Source organism: Poeciliopsis prolifica, unplaced genomic scaffold (assembly GCF_027474105.1).
Source record: "Poeciliopsis prolifica strain line A6 unplaced genomic scaffold, Auburn_PproV2 SCAFFOLD092, whole genome shotgun sequence".
Classification (NCBI taxonomy): domain Eukaryota; kingdom Metazoa; phylum Chordata; class Actinopteri; order Cyprinodontiformes; family Poeciliidae; genus Poeciliopsis; species Poeciliopsis prolifica.
Genome location: NW_026562467.1, coordinates 558,587 through 575,760, shown reverse-complemented (window position 1 = coordinate 575,760; position 17,174 = coordinate 558,587). Strand labels below are relative to the sequence as shown.

At 42.1% G+C, this 17,174-nt stretch overlaps 1 protein-coding gene across 1 annotated transcript in view; it reads left to right on the top strand.

Annotated features, from left to right (window-relative positions):
- LOC129353523 (gamma-aminobutyric acid type B receptor subunit 1-like) overlaps positions 1-17,174 on the top strand; it is a 100,587-nt gene that overhangs the window by 40,572 nt on the left and 42,841 nt on the right. The window contains 6 exon segments of the mRNA XM_055022876.1: positions 5,206-5,340; positions 15,112-15,282; positions 15,784-15,885; positions 16,156-16,225; positions 16,302-16,369; positions 16,371-16,493. Of these exon segments, the coding sequence (XP_054878851.1) occupies positions 5,206-5,340; positions 15,112-15,282; positions 15,784-15,885; positions 16,156-16,225; positions 16,302-16,369; positions 16,371-16,493 (669 nt within the window).

Here is a 17,174-nt window from a genome sequence, read left to right as displayed (position 1 = left end):
AGGAATGTTGAAAACATTTTATTGCTAACAGACGTAACTCTGTGAGCATTAGAGTTACAGCTCTAATGGTTTGTTTTAATGGTGGAACTGGTGCATTACAAACATCACAGCCAAATGTTAACCACTGTTGACGTTTGAATCGATGGATCAGATTTTACCCAGAGTTCACTTCTCCAGGAAACGATCTCTGAACAGCTGAGGGTCCAGACCTCCTGGACGAAGCAGGGGTTGACCTTGGGTCGGTCCCAAGGTCGATCCCTGAGGGCCGCATCCTGCATGGTTTAGTTCTCTCCCTGATTTAACGCCCCTGGATCCAATGATGGCTCGTTAGAGAAGAACGTTCTGAAAGGCTTGTCCCTTCCACAAGGAGAGACGAGAGCATGCAGGGTGCCGGCCCTCAGGGACCCACTTGGGGACCCACTTGGGGACCCCCGGCGTAGAACAAGAGGGTGATTTTCAGCAGGCTAACCTCCACCAGACACTTCTGAGACGATCCTGCTGGGCTCTTCAATAAACCAGAGGAGTTTTTTCAACTGGATTTTCACCTCAGCGCTGAACAGGGATGAGGTTGAAGGTTTTCCAGGACCTGCGATCCATCAGACTTCTGGCTTTCTGGCAATAGAAAGCTGGAGCAGGTTCCACCCTGGATGGAGGAGAAAGAGGCGGCTGCTCTGAGCGGCTCCTGATTGGCTGCGGCGGGCGGCACAAACACAGACGGCATCAGGTGCTGCGGCGGCCCGGTTGGGCTTGAAGTGGAAGCGATGACGACCCTGGAGAGCCGCGTGAGGACGGAGCGGCAGAGACGCTGCAGGCTCCGGCGCCGTTACCTCCGGCCACGTTTATTCACTCCTCCGGTGAAAATGCTTCAGATAAATCCATATTTTAACATCCTGGAAAAAAGAAAAAAATCCAACATTTGATTCGAAAACATTAATAAATAATTGATTTTGGTCAAATCAATGCTGGAACAATTATCAGCAGCCTTAAGTTCAGGTTCAGTTCCTCCATTCAGCTCACTCCTACAGGGGGCGCTGCAGAGCTTCATTAGCTTCAATGTGCTACAAACAAAATACTGAAAAATAAATTTGCAGGAGGATAAAGAGATGGACAGCGAGGAGAGGAGTGCAGCTCTGACTGCAGCTGCAGTCCGAAGCGCCGGATTCTCCAGTCGTCAAACTGTCATCACTTGGATGTCGTCTCAATGTCCCCATGCAGTCACTGATGTTGCCACACTTTTTCCTTCCACTTAACTTTCCGTAAAATGCTGGATAGAAGCACTGGGCCGTCTTCTCTGCGGTTCTGCAGCTCATAAAGTTTTGAACAGACTTTGTTGGTCTGGTGTGATATGATTTCATTGACTTCAGCTCAGCTGGAGTCCTTCAGGTTCTGATGATACTCATCTGGACCCGAGTTGAACATTCCCGTCCTGATCGTCCCAGATCCTGTGTCTGTCCGGTTTTCTGTCCGGTTGGAGGCGTTTGTCGGATCAGCAGGGCCCGGTGGGGGTCATGTGCCAGGCGTGACCTTCACCTTTGACCTTGCACCGTTTTCTCTCTGCGTCCCGTTGTGCGATGCTGTGTTTGAGCGATTGTTTCTGAGGTGACGACTGAGGCGTTTTAAAGCCTGTTAAGGAGAAACGCGCTCGCTGCTTATTGAGTTTGCCACCCAGTAAAATGCTTCTTCTGACTAATGTGAGTCATGACGTTTTCCCTGCAAACATTCGACTGTAATGACCCTTTTTTTGAAACTGCAGCTCTGCAGCCGAGCGTTGCTCCGGATCCATGTAAATAGTCTGCAGTTAATGTGTTTTTTATGCAGGAAAATTGTCTTGACTAAACATGTAGAGGGCTAATGGCTGTTTGTCTTGGTTTGGATGTTTTAATAACCTCTACAGGACCAGAAGCTGCACTTCTTGATTAAATTCTCATTTCTACATGTTATAATCAGCGAGTCATTTGGAATGCTGATTAAAACAAGCTGCTATTAAAACCTGTAATCTGCTATGGTGGTGATGGATTGATGAAATAATTTGAAGATAATTAGCGCGGGCGATGAAGTACTGCTCATCAGAGTGAAGTTAAGACTCTGAAACAGCAGAAAACTAACAAGCAGGTTCTCAGCGTGCAGCCGGCCCGCAGAACACAAACAACCTCGGGAATCAGAGTGTTTAGAAAGCTCTCCGAGTCGATCTGCACGCTCCTCGCTGAACACGACGCTGCCGAGGAACCGAACTGCGCGCCGGGCCGAGCCGAGCTGGGCCTGGCCGAGCCGGGCCGAGCCGGGCCGAGCCGGGCCGAGCCGAGCCGAGCCGAGCCGAGCCGGGCCTGGCCCGGCTGCAGCCGCGCTTCCCGCTGCTTATCTTAGAAAAGAGGAGACGGGAAAATCAGTGGAATCAGCCGCAGCTGATTGACTGAGAGAAGCTCTCCTCTCCCACTTTACATAAACATTCTTATTAATATTAATGCTCTTATCCGAGTGATTAAAAACAGCTCAGTCCATGATTAAATATAGACTCAGAAGTTTCACAACTGAACTAATCAGTTAAAGGATTCAGATTGTGAGGATTGGTGGGAAGTGAAGCGGCTTTAAAAGTGTCTCTTCCTGCCATCTGCTGCGCTCCTCAAGAGGAAAGTTTCTCTGCTAATTACTAAGCTAAACAGAGGTGCCTTAACTCCCACCCACACGTATTTATAGTCAGATCCTGAAACTCGGCTACTTTCTGGGGCCGCTTGAACCTTCCAGCGCTCAGTCAGTCTGTCTGAACACAGACAGAACCGCTGCAGACGTGGAGACCTGCAGCAGAGAGCTGAGCTAAGTTTGCTCCAAATAGAGAAATGAACTCATTTGAAACATCAAACTGAACTAACCTGTGAAAGTTTAACCACCAACACGCCTTTAAACTGTTAAAATAGAAAACAGGAAATGAGAGATCTGACGTTCAGACATCAATTCAGTTCAGTTTATTCATGTAGCACCAACTTACAGCCAGCGTCGTCTCTTTAATCCAGTCACACAGTAAATGATTCCAGTTATCACTTCATTAAAATGAAAAACGTTTGTATCCAGCAGAGCGTGGCGTCGTCGGCCTGCAGCTCTCACTCCTCCTGCTGAGAACGGCGCGTTGATGTTGACTTTACAGTAACGCCTCACACCCTGCATGCATGTGGTGACAGTGGAGAGGAAAAACCTCCAGCAGAACCAGAACCTGCTCCATCAGATCATCCAGGACGACACAGAGGATCTAAACCAGAATACAAAGATTTGGTACAAAATGGTGATGCTAAATGCGTCGGCTAAATAAATAAGTAAAACATTTGAATTAACCGCTGATGTTTTTCGCTCCAGCCGAGCGTTGCTCCGGATCCATGTAAATAGTTCTGATTCCAGATCTGGTTTCTGCTGTCTCTGCCTCCTGTCAACATTTTCTCTAAAGTTTCTCTTTTCCTGCTTCATTTTCTTAAACGCTGTCTTCATTTACAATCTAATAAATGTAATTTTTATAACTTATTTCAAAGACACAAAAATACAAATTCATCAACAATTAAAACATTAAATTTCACCAAGAGCATCAAAATGTTGATTAATGCTTAATTTATTATGTTTCAAAAGCAACTCTGAACAGATTAGTTTGAATTTAAAGGAACTCAATGTTCCGGCTGATTTGCAGTTTTCTGAAAGTTTGTTCTAGATTTTTGGTGCGTTTCCGTTTCATTTGATTCATTTAGATTTGCAGGACTTTAACTGCTCTATACTTCATTAAGTTCATCTCATTTAAAGCAAAACTTCTTTGCTTACTGCTAACACTGTCTGGAGGAGGGAACAGCAGATTCATATCTGATGACTGAGAAACAGAATGATGTGATTTACTCTTCAGTAAAACGTGCGCTGCCTTCAGAAAGCAGAGAAATGATTTTTCATGACTTTCTGTTTTCACTGATAACTGCAGGGATTTTGCTGAGAGTCTCGTTGAAGCGTTTTGAATCGGCTCCTTCAGGCTCATGTGTTGTGATGAAGTGCAGCTCTTCCATGTAACCACAGCTCATCATTTGCAGACATGAATTCAGGCTGATCACTGCGGCCACTTGTGCTCCACGCCAGACCGCGCAGCTGCTTTGGCTTCCCCTGTGGGAGCCGTCAGGTCCTCCGCGCCGCGTTCGCTCGATCATCCAAACGCTCATCAGATCCACAGTCACGACTCCACTTCCAATCAGCTCCTGCTTTCTCCCAACAAATGAGGATTTTCTGGACAAACAAGCAGCTGCAGCGACCCGTGGTCAGCTGAACGCGGCTCTGACGGCTTCAAACTCACCACAGCCTGCAAGAGTTTTCACTGTATTGAACTGTGGTTGAAACGATGAAGAATATTCCTTCTGGACCGCCCCGGTAGGAATCCTGACCCAGTTTGATTAAAAGCTGACAGGAAACATCTGGACCCAGCGGACGGGTTTTTAACTTTTTGTCATAATTCTTCTATTTTATTGAATTTTGTTTAAACAGTGAAAGTGAAGAGAGATGGGCTTTAAATTGGGAGCTGATTCTCCTTAATGGATCAGAATGATCTAATAGCTTGTCGGCTCCTTGACTCAGTCTGCCATGAGACGCAGCCTGAGAGTTAATGAACAACCAGCCGCTGAATACCAATCACAGTCCCTCCGCTCGGGCCCCCTGCTGCTAACCGCAGGGTCCGGGGGCCGCTGGGGGCCCGCGCCGAGGCCGGCTGGGGGGCCGGATGTGTTTTTTGTCTCAGACGTCATGTGAGTGGGTTTTGAAGCGTTCCTCTCTGATCCCGGTGATGGATCGCCGGCATCGTTTCCTTTTCCCGGATGTGTCGTAAACGACTTCATGGAGGGTGTAACTGTGTGAGGGCGGCGCCGCCCCATCGGGTCGCCTCTGTCTGCCTGCTGCCTCTCATGGTCTGGAGTCAGAACCGTGGATTTAATGTTGCTGTCAGGATGAAAATGTGACGCTTGTTTTTCTTAGTTTTACATTTTTATCACTTTGTTTGTGAATCCTGCATCTGTTTCTTCTATTTCCAGTTTTTCTTCCACTTGTGATGTCGCAGTTTTTAAGGCAGCTGCCAGCTCCCTTTATCTTCATCCTCTCATTCCTCATTCTGCCTCTTTGTTTCTCCCTTTTTATCTCTCCGTCGGTCTTATCTTTTCTATTTCTGGTCCTGATCTAAACGCATTTGTTTTGTCCTTGCAGTGCGACCCGGGGGAGGCAACCAAGCTGCTGTACGACCTGCTCTACACCGAACCCATCAAGATCGTCCTGATGCCCGGCTGCAGCGGCGTCTCCACGCTGGTGGCCGAAGCCGCCCGCATGTGGAACCTCATCGTGGTGAGTGGTTCTGTGGTCCTGTGGTTCTGTGGTTCTGTGGTTCTGCGGTTCTGTGGTTCTGCGGTTCTGCGGTTCTGCGGTTCTGCTGTTCTGCTGTTCTGCGGTTCTGCGGTTCTGCGGTTCTGTGGTTCTGCGGTTCTGTGGTTCTGTGGTTCTGCGGTTCTGCGGTTCTGCTGTTCTGCGGTTCTGCGGTTCTGTGGTTCTGCGGTTCTGCGGTTCTGCGGTTCTGTGGTTCTGAGGTTCTGTGGTTCTGCGGTTCTAAAGTTTCTTCCTCTAGTACGTTTCTCCAGGATCTTTAGACTTTATTCTGTTTATTTCCACCATTCGATTCTTTCTTGCTGCCGTTACAAATTTAAAAGTTTCCACTAATAAGTCATCACGCCATCATCACGCCATCGCCTCATTGTATCATCATATCATTGTATCATCATATCATTGTATCATCATATCATTGTATCATCGTATCATCGTATCATTGTATCATTGTATCATCGTATCATTGTATCATCGTATCATTGTATCATCATATCATTGTATCATCATATCATTGTATCATCGTATCATTGTATCATCATATCATTGTATCATCGTATCATTGTATCATCATATCATTGTATCATCGTATCATCGTATCATTATATCATCGTATCATTGTATCATCGTATCATCGTATCACTGTATCATCGTATCATCGTATCATCGTATCATCGTATCATCGTATCATTGTATCATCATATCATCGTATCATCGTATCATCGCGTCACGGCGGATAAGTTTTATAGTTTTAGTAAATTTACTGCAGAGTTTTTGGAGAGTTTTTACTGGAACATATTTTAATGTTGTTTCATCAAATCCCAGATTCCAGCGCGATGGTGAATCTGGAACGGAATAAAAATCAGTTGAAACTCAGTGAAAGTTATAATATTCATAAATTTAGTTTTTGTTTAATGATTATATAAAAATATTACTTTGATTGTAAGTTTTTACTTTGTCACACAGATTAATTTAACTTAATTCATTGAGATTAATGTGTAAAATTATCACCAGTGTGAAATGCTGCTTTTTCTCCCGGGGCAGATCTCCACCCTGGTAGGCTGGGGCAATAAAAGCCTCCAGGTTGGGGCAGGTAGGGGCAATAAAAGCCTCCAGGTTGGGGCAGGACAGGGCAATAAAAGCCTCCAGGTTGGGGCAGGTCGGGGCAATAAAAGCCTCCAGGTTGGGGCAGGACGGGGCAATAAAAGCCTCCAGGTTGGGGCAGGTCGGGGCAATAAAAGCCTGCAGGTTGGGCAGGTCGGGGCAATAAAAGCCTCCAGGAAGCATCCCCCGTTCCAGTCGCTGTGTGTAGAAATTACAACAGGAAGTAAATGTCACCCTGGTAAAGTTATATCTGCGAATGCAGCTTCTGCTTCAGGCTGTATGAATATTAATGTGAACCTTATAGTTTTGCACCAATTTTTATTGGTTCTTATTTATTTTAGTCATAAAATGTTTTATGTTTGTCTGTCTGGTAAGGTTTATCTCTGGTCTGTTAATAATCCCAAAGAATCGTTGTTGATGCTGCTTTATGGAAGTAGTGAAGGGATTTGATCATTTTCTAGATTAAAAACTTTCTTATGCCTTGCCATATTCACACTTAGCTCATTATTGCTCAACAGGTCTTGCCATATACAGTTTATTATTATTGATGCGCTGGTCTTTCCGTAAATCCTCATCATTTCTTTAGTTTCTTCATTTTTCTTGAGTTCTTTGTTTTGTGTTTTCTTTGATCAGCTTTGGTCTCTGCTTGGTTTTATTATTATTATTATTATTATTATTATTATTATCATTATTGTCATTATTATAATTATTGTTGTTATTATTATTGTTAGAGTTCTTCATTTTGCTCTTGTTTTCGTTCATACAGCTGCTTCCTGTTTCCAATTAGCTGTCCGTCTTGTCGTCCGTCCCGTCTGTCTGTCTGTCTGTCTGTCTGTCCGTCTGTCTGTCTGTCTGTCTGTCCGTCTGTCTGTCTGTCTGTCTGTCTGTCTGTCTGTCTGTCCGTCTGTCCGTCTGTCTGTCTGTCTGTCCGTCCGTCTGTCTGTCTGTCCTTCTCGGTGTTTAAGCTTCTTATTTTCTGCTCTTTGCCTCTAAACTCTCCAGACTCGAGTTTCTTCTGGTTTTTCGGTTCTTTGGATCTTATTTAAATTTTTTGATTGAAATTTCATCATCACCATCAAAGTCCATCCTTAAAACATATAATAATTAAAATTTTAAATTAAATGTTGATACCAAAGCATTGACTTAATTTGAAAGAATTATTTGATACTAATACATAATCATTAAAAGCAATAATATGTAATCAGGCAACTTTAGCCTTAAAACACATTTTGTAAAATAAAGAAAAATAAAATAAAAATAATCCAAATTAAAAAAAGCAAATATTATTTAGTTAAAACATTCACACCAAAAACAGTCCAGACAAAAATAAACCTGTATGAATAAATAAATCAAACCTGTACAGAAACAGCTGAACCTGGATCAGATTTATTCTGCTGGTTGCAGGACAGCGTCGCTCAGATCAGCTTCATGTTGATGATTTTTTATTTGTTGCTCATTTTTTGCTTGAATAGTTTTTTCGGGGCCATTTTTCCCTTCGGTTCTGAAGGACTTTGACTTTTTAACTTTCAGACAAAAATAATAAATAAATGCAAAATCATATCCCCTACTCCAACATCACTCTAATCATACAGCCGGAGATCTAAAGGGGAGCGGCAAAAGCAAAGGATGTTGATTAGCAGAGCTGATGATGTCATGCAGACATGTTCCTGTGGGGTCGACTCTGCAGCCGGGTCGTTGAGCCGTTAGACGTCAAACAGCCGCTGCTGCATTTTCATCGTAAATCTGCACAAAAGTTTAATATAATGTTGAAAAAACAAGAGCAATGGTTCCGTTTCTGTTGCCTAAGAAACTCAATTAAACTCACAGGTGATTAAGTTTAAATCATCCTCCTACCACTTCCTGCCTCCGTCGTTTCTCCAGCATCATGTGAGTTTCTGTTGCAGTTTTGTGGCATAAACCAAGCAGCCAAAAACAAACTCCTCCCCCTGCAGAGCCGAAGCCTTTTGCACAAACAAGATTTGTAAAAACCTGCCGTGTTTCTAATAAGTGAAATCATTTTTAATTGTGCAGCTTAGAGACGGATGGAAGCAGATCCTTCCTGCTGCAGGATGTCGGCTCTGTGACGACGTTCACATATAAATTCACTTCCCTTTGGAGTAAATAAAGGATTTAAAGTTGAAGGATTTTCCGGCTCATATTTCAGGATTCAACCATGAAATTCTTCACCGATGTGAAAGTCAGCTTTTTGCTTATTTTCCACTAATTGCTCTAAAATCCACCAATCAATGCCCGGCTGTTTCATTGATTAAAACATGTTTCTGACTGCACCTTTAATTATTGCAGCGGCTCTTCTGTCCGGGACAGAACTCATCGTTTAGCCTCCAACAACACAAGAGCTGCTTGTTTCCTCTCAGCTCTGGAGATCTGCAGCGTCTCTGAGTTTCAGTTCGCCTCTTTCCGCGCCGCTCGGCTCGTTATCGTTGTCCCATAATTGACGTTTCATCCACAGATTAGTCAGTGAGAACAATCAGCTCAAGAGTTTGGCTTCTGCCCTCTTTCCTGTTTCTGGTCTTTGTCTGTTTCCTCATCATTAAAAACTCTTTCCACTGGCTGACTTGCTCTTTTTCCTCCTTTTCTTTGTGGGTTTGTCGCTGCCTGGAGCTGGTCTTCTCTTTGTCATCTCTGTCTCATTTCTTCACCCCTCTCCCTGCCTCCCCGCCGCCTCCCCGCCGCCTCCCTCTCTCTGTTTCACCCGCCTTCGTTTCCGTCTCGGCTGCAGCGGCAGATTCTCCCCGCAGAAGAAAGGATCCGTCTGTCTTTACTCCAGGCCACTGCTGGCGTAACCTCCCAGCCGTCATGCTGTTGTCTCTGCCTGCGGCGGCCCGGCCCACGGCGACCGGTCCGGATCACAGAGGTCGTTAACTCGATCCCGTTTCTTTCTGTTCCTGGAAGGAGCCGGGTCCTCAGAGATCTGAGGGACTTGCATCTTTTCTCGCCTGCTGCTGCTTTATTTGTGCCTCCCTGTTGAACTGTTGCCATCAGAAAGGCTTAAACTCGGTTATTTTGGGTTTTGACACAAATAAAATAGTTCTGCTCTTCCAGGTTCGGCCCTAAATAAGCCGCAGAGTGACTTTAAAGCATCCGGAACATATTTCCTCTCCTGCTCCTGCGGTAGTTTGGTCTTTTTTGTGATTTATGTGGGATGGGAACCCAGAGCCGGTTAGCAGCTTTAACACTCCAGATAATTTATCGTAATGACTTTAATATTCTCCTTAGTCATCCTCTGCTGAAACTCAGACTAATTTATGAAGAGCTGACAGAACCCCAGATGAGTTGTGCCGACGTTTCTTCCTCCGGTCGCCGGTTCAGGAAGTTGTTTGACTGGAGGGCGGATGCTGAGAAGCGCTTGCATCTCTCTGAACTTTGACCTCTGCATCAGTTTGGCTGTGGCTTTATCTCGGATCGGAGTAAAACAAAACGGGCTGCAAGGCGGCGCGATGCTGGCGCTGTTGCCTAGCAACAAGAAGGTTGGGTTTTGAATCTTGACTGAAAAATATTGAAGAATTGACCTGAGAAACCACAGCAACATCCATCCATCCAATAAATATCTGTTTGTTTTCCTTCATACTGATATGAACATTGTCAGTGTTGTTGGTTCTGCTCTCTTGCATTGATTTGTTTGAATTTCTGATTGATTGTGTTTCTGTTGAAATCCAGTAACTGGGTTAGGCAGCGATCCAGTGGTTCTGGATCGCTGCTGGTCTGCTGCATCTTTTAGGGCTTTATTTTCTAAAGATGTGATTCTCCAGCTGATATTTCTATGACTGTAGATTATTAAACCATAAAACAGGCTTTCCTCTGTGCTTAGGAAGTTTTATAAATATGAATCTTCCATTGATTGAACGTTTGAGTGGGCAATAATCAGCCTTATTTGTTTGTGGAGGTTTGATTTAAACAGCATCACACGCTGGGTGATTTGTTCTCCTTTCTCTCTGAAGCCGATCTCTTCCTCCTCTCCTTTCCTCCACATCCGTTGTTTCTGCCTTCATTTCCTCCTTCCTCTGTATCGATTCTTCCATCTACCTGCCTCTGCCTGCAGGGATTTGTTTCTTTGGGGAGCCCACAACGTACCGGACATGTGACATCCATCAGCGCCCCTCTGGCTGCCGCTGGTTAAAACCCAGTGGGTTTATGGGTAATGGGGCCGGAGCCGTTTCGCTCCCTAATGGTTCCTGAACAGGTTCTGCGTTTTAAAGAAAGACCTGTCAAGGATTTTATCTCCAGTGGTTGCTGTGGAAGTGTTTGATGGGAGGACCGTCGCCGCGTCCGGACGGACGGCGGCGCCGGTCCGGAGGAAGAACCGGATCAGTTCTTCATTTCTCTCTAATAAACCCATCTCAGTGCCTCAGCTTCATGGGGGCATCTGCATGAGAAATCTTGCAGGGAATGTTTGGTTTTTAATCACAGTTAAAGACTTTGTTGGCACATTTTATTAAATTGAGAGATGCTAAAAAGAGGAAGAAGAGACGATTTGGTGTTTCTGAGCCGACTGCAGACGAAATGCAACATATAAACGTCCAAACTGAGAAGCTTGTGGTTCATTTTACTTTTAAATTTAAGCACAATGCAACAGTTCTGTAAAAACCGATTAAATGGCTGAGAGTATATCACCAAATATAAAAAATAAGTACATCCTCTGACTGCAGGGCTGGAAGAGATGATCTGGTTTTTATCAAATCATTTAACCTCCATCATGTCATCAGTTATTCATGAAGAAGTAACAACTGAGAAGACAAATAAAATAAAAAAGGCTTTTTTGAATCAGTGGTTCTGATAACTGGTGGATCTTAAACTCCAGGTGAGTTTAATCTTCATCCACTGGGAAAAAGTACAAAAAATATTCTGCTCATTTTAACCATTCAGACACAATTTTATCATTATGTTCATTTATGCAGAATAAAAGCATCTTATCTGTACTGCACAGGCTGAAATCTGCCTTCCTGATCTCTGCTTTTCTCAGCCAATCAAACACCAAAAACAATAAATGCTCTATCTGGATTGGCCAATCATGTCTAGATATTCCAGCTTCTTTTAATATGCTAGATATGCTCTATGACAAAGAAACTGTGATTAGACCTCTATATTCAAGCTCTTATTTTGAAGTCAGTTTTAGATATTCGGTTGATACAGAAACAAAGATGGCGGAGCCAAACCAGAACAGGACAGAGAAACAGTGTGAGCTGAGTCCAGTGTGGGACAGAAAACATCCCATGTGGTTTTATTTTATAAAAACTGGATGATCCTTTAGTCTTAATATGTTTAGTTTTAATAGTTTTTAGTTAATGTAGTTAATAGTGTTTAGTTAATAGTGTTTTTTTATAGTGTTTAGTTAATAGTGTTTAGTTAGTAGTTTTAGTTTAGTGTTTAGTTAATAGTAGTTTTAATAGTGTTTAGTTAATAGTGTTTAGTTAGTAGTTTTAGTTAATAGTGTTTAGTAGTTAATAGTTTTAGTTAATCGTGTTTAGTTAATAGTGTTTAGTTAATATGTTTAGTCTTAATAGTGTTTAGTTTTAGTGTTTAGTTAATAGTGTTTAGTTAATAATGTTTAGTTTTAATAGTGTTTAGTTAATAGTGTTTAGTTAATAGTGTTTAGTTTAGTGTTAGTTAATAGTGGTTTAGTTAATAGTGTTTAGTTAATCGGTTTTAGTTAGTAGTGTTTAGTTAATAGTGTTTAGTTAATAGTGTTAGTTAATAGTGTTTAGTTAATAGTGTTTAGTTTTAATAGTGTTTAGTTAATAGTGTTTAGTTAATAGTGTTTAGTTAATAGTGTTTAGTTAATAGTGTTTAGTTAATAGTGTTTAGTTTTAGTTTTTAGTTAATAGTGTTTAGTTAATAGTGTTTAGTTTAATAGTGTTTAGTTAATAGTGTTTAGTTTTATAGTGTTTAGTTAATAGTGTTTAGTTAATAGTGTTTTTAATAGTGTTTAGTTTTTAGTGTTTAGTTAATAGTGTTTAGTTTAAAAGTGTTTAGTTTTAATAGTGTTAGTTAATAGTGTTTACTTAGTGTTTTTTTTAATAGTGTTTAGTTAATAGTGTTTAGTTAATAGTGTTTAGTTTTAATAGTGTTTAGTTTTAATAGTGTTTAGTTAATAGTGTTTAGTTAATAGTGTTTAGTTTTAATAGTGTTTAGTTAATAGTGTTTAGTTAATAGTGTTTAGTTAATAGTGTTTAGTTTTAATAGTGTTTAGTTTAATAGTGTTTAGTTAATAGTGTTTAGTTTTAATAGTGTTTAGTTAATAGTGTTTAGTTAGTGTTTAGTTTTAATAGTGTTTAGTTTGTGTTTAGTTTTTAATAGTGTTTAGTTAATAGTGTTTAGTAATAGTGTTTAGTGTTTAGTTAATAGTTTAGTAGTAGTTTAGTTAATAGTGTTTAGTTATAGTGTTTAGTTTAATAGTGTTTTAGTTAATAGTTTTTTTTAATAGTGTTTAGTTAATAGTGTTTAGTTAATAGTTTAGTTAATCGTGTTTAGTTTTAATAGTGTTTAGTTAATAGTGTTTAGTTAATAGTGTTTAGTTAGTAGTATTTAGTTAATAGTGTTTAGTTTTAATAGTGTTTAGTTAATAGTGTTTAGTTAATAGTGTTTAGTTTTAATAGTGTTTAGTTAATAGTGTTTAGTTAATAGTGTTTAGTTAGTAGTGTTTAGTTAATAGTGTTTAGTTTTAATAGTGTTTAGTTAATAGTGTTTAGTTAATAGTGTTTAGTTAATCGGTTTAGTTTTAATAGTGTTTAGTTAATAGTGTTTAGTTAATAGTGTTTAGTTAGTAGTGTTTAGTTAATAGTGTTTAGTTTTAATAGTGTTTAGTTAATAGTGTTTAGTTAATAGTGTTTAGTTAGTAGTGTTTAGTTAATAGTGTTTAGTTTTAATAGTGTTTAGTTAATAGTGTTTAGTTAATAGTGTTTAGTTTTAATAGTGTTTAGTTAATAGTGTTTAGTTAATAGTGTTTAGTTAGTAGTATTTAGTTAATAGTGTTTAGTTTTAATAGTGTTTAGTTTTAATAGTGTTTAGTTAATAGTGTTTAGTTAATAGTGTTTAGTTTTAATAGTGTTTAGTTAATAGTGTTTAGTTAATAGTGTTTAGTTAGTAGTGTTTAGTTAATAGTGTTTAGTTAATAGTGTTTAGTTTTAATAGTGTTTAGTTAATAGTGTTTAGTTAATAGTGTTTAGTTAGTAGTGTTTAGTTAATAGTGTTTAGTTAATAGTGTTTAGTTAATAGTATTTAGTTAATAGTGTTAGTTAGTAGTGTTTAGTTAATAGTGTTTAGTTTTAATAGTTTTTAGTTAATAGTGTTTAGTTTTAATAGTGTTTAGTTAATAGTGTTTTAGTTAATAGTGTTTAGTTAATAGTGTTTAGTTAATAGTGTTTAGTTTTAATAGTGTTTAGTTTTAATAGTGTTTAGTTAATAGTGTTTAGTTTTAATAGTGTTTAGTTAATAGTGTTTAGTTTTAATAGTGTTTAGTTAATAGTGTTTAGTTAATAGTGTTTAGTTTTAATAGTGTTTAGTTAATAGTGTTTAGTTTTAATAGTTTTTAGTTAATAGTGTTTAGTTAATAGTGTTTAGTTTTAATAGTGTTTAGTTTTAATAGTGTTTTAGTTAATAGTGTTTAGTTTTAGTTTTTAGTTAATAGTGTTTAGTTTTAATAGTGTTTAGTTAATAGTGTTTAGTTAATAGTGTTTAGTTATTGTTCGTTCAGCCGAGCAGCGATAAAGTCTCATTCAGAAGGCCTGAAGGCGACGGATTGAAAACATCTCCATGTGCTTTATGATACGAAACAGAAAACTCAGGTTTTTAAGAAAGTGGCCGCTTATCAATTAATCATTAGTTGATTAATAATTAAATTTAGGTTAACTCATTAATCAATAATCTTGCATCATAAATGTTGCCTCTTTGAGAGTCTGAGCTTCTCAGGTAGATATACTTTGCTAATTTCTCTCTCCTCTGCTCCCTCCATCCCTCCATCCCCTCTGCTCCCTCCATCCCCTCTGCTCCCTCCATCCCCTCCATCCCTCTGCTCCCTCCATCCCCTCCATCCCCTCTGCTCCCTCTGCTCCCTCCATCCCCTCTGCTCCCTCCATCCCCTCCATCCCCTTTGCTCCCTCCATCCCCCCTTTCCCCTCTCTCCTCTCTCCCTCCATCCCCCTCCCTCCCTCTCCCTCCATCCCCTCTGCTCCCTCTGCTCCCTCTGCTCCCTCCATCCCCTCCATCCCCTCTGCTCTCCTCCCTCCATCCCCTTTGCTCCCCATCCCCTCTGCTCCCTCTGCTCCCTCCATCCCCTCTGCTCCCTCCATCCCCTCTGCTCCCTCCATCCCCTTTGCTCCCCATCCCTCTGCCCCTCTGCTCCCTCCATCCCCTGCCCTCCATCCCCTCTGCTCCCTCCATCCCTCCATCCCCTCTGCTCCCTCTGCTCCCTCCATCCCCTCCATCCCCTCCATCCCCTCTGCTCCCTCTGCTCCCTCCATCCCCTCTGCTCCCTCCATCCCCTCCATCCCCTCTGCTCCCTCCATCCCCTGCTCCCTCTGCTCCCTCCATCCCCTCTGCTCCCTCCATCCCCTCCATCCCCTCTGCTCCCTTCATCCCCTCCATCCTCTGTCTCCCGTCTCTCCTCTCTGTCTCCAGCTGTCCTACGGCTCCAGCTCTCCAGCGCTGTCCAACCGCCAGCGCTTCCCCACCTTCTTCCGCACCCACCCGTCTGCCACCCTCCATAACCCCACCAGGGTGCGGCTCTTCAAGAAGTGGAACTGGTCACGCATCGCCACCATCCAGCAGACCACAGAAGTCTTCACCTCCGTCAGTAGCCGCCCTCCCCGCCCGGCTCTTTGTTTTATCACTGCAGTCTTTGGTTTCCTGATTGTCCTCCTGCCTCTCGCTGTTTGTTTATTAGCTCTTTTTGTGTTCTCTGGCCACAGTCAATCTCTGCTGCTGACTGATGGGGGATTTTTTTGGTATATTGGTTGTGAGAAATATTGATCAAGCAATACATCCTCCTCAGGAGCGGCGGTCGATGCCGCGGCACCTGGCCGTTTCCTGTAATGGAAGTTAATGATTCTGCTCCATCCTCTCTCATCTCTCCTTCTACTTTTCTCATTTCCAGCTGATGTCTAAAAAAATCCTCCCTGCTTCTCTTGTTTATCTCACACACACTCATCTCTCTGCTCTATATTTCCAATATACACTGCAGGTGCTGTTATTAGTTTTGTTTTCCCCGTCGGACTTGCTTTTGTCTTTCAACCTGTCACCTCTCTGCGTGTCTCTCTGCCCCCCCACCCCGTCCTTCCTTTCATCTGCCAGACTCTGGATGATCTGGAGCAGAGGGTGAAGGAGGCAGGCATCGAGATCAGCGTTCGTCAGAGCTTCCTCACCGACCCGGCTGTCGCTGTCAAGAACCTCAAGGTGCTTTGATTAAAAATTCACCTCGGCTGCTGGCCGTCTCCTTCCTCCTCCTCCGCCTCACAGCTGCACACGGCGCCATCAGCATAGAGGCGACTTGATGGAGGAAATTAATGCGCCACACTAATTATCAACTCCTGAACAGCAATATGTGCCATCCTGTCAAGCAGCGGGACTTTGGCACATTGTGCTGCCACATCAAGCTGCGATATTGTGAAGTCAAATTCATGCTGCTGATGTAACTAAGCAATGCTTTCTGCTAATTTGATGCAGCGCCAGGATGCCAGGATCATTGTGGGGCTGTTTTATGAAACCGAGGCCAGGAAGGTGTTCTGTGAGGTCGGTGCGTTTCCTCCCTGTCCTCCCGCGTTTGGCTCGGCGTCTCCGGGACTGATCCGTCTCCTTTCCCCCCGCTGCAGGTTTCAAGGAGAAGCTGTACGGGAAGAAGCACGTCTGGTTCCTGATTGGCTGGTACGCCGACAACTGGTTTCAAGATCAAAGACCCGGCCATCAACTGCACGGTGGAGAACATGACGGAGGCCGTGGAGGGACACGTGACCACCGAGATCGTCATGCTGAACCCCGAGACCGTCCGCGGCGTCTCCAACATGGTGAGGCTCCACCCGGATCCACCGCCTGATCCGTAACCGTTTCAACGGGTGGCAGGAAGTCAGAGGAGAACATGACAGCAGAGAAGATGCTCTGGTGCTGCTGACGTAAAAAAACCCAAAACAAAACGGGAAACGAAGCTAAACCATGGAAACCTACAAATACTGAAAAAATATAAAATAATCAGAACTAGTTATGGACGTAAAGTTTTATCACGATGTTCTGTGGTACAATTCAATAACAATAAAATAACAAAAAGTTAATCCTTCTTTTTTAAGTAGCTGCATGACTCTGCAGTCAGAACCCCACAAACACAAATGTCCAGAGAGGTGGAGATAAATGCACACTGCAGTCACTTCATTTAATAATATCTTCAAATCTGTCGATATTTATTAACACAAACAGCGAGGAAAAATATAAACTAACAATCCCAACAGTGTGGACAGTTTTGGCATCATTAAGTGTAATTTATCATGACAACAATAAATCAAAATTCTAGAAATTTATCATGATGATTGATAATCAATATTATTAATGGCACCTAGCATAAACCATAGAACCGTTGGATCAATGTTCAAAAAACCAAGCGCTCCATCTGAGACTCTACAGGCCTCATGTGCCAGGTTAAAGATCAAAGTTCATGAAAAACACTTAGCAAGAACATCTGGACACGTTGAAGGGAA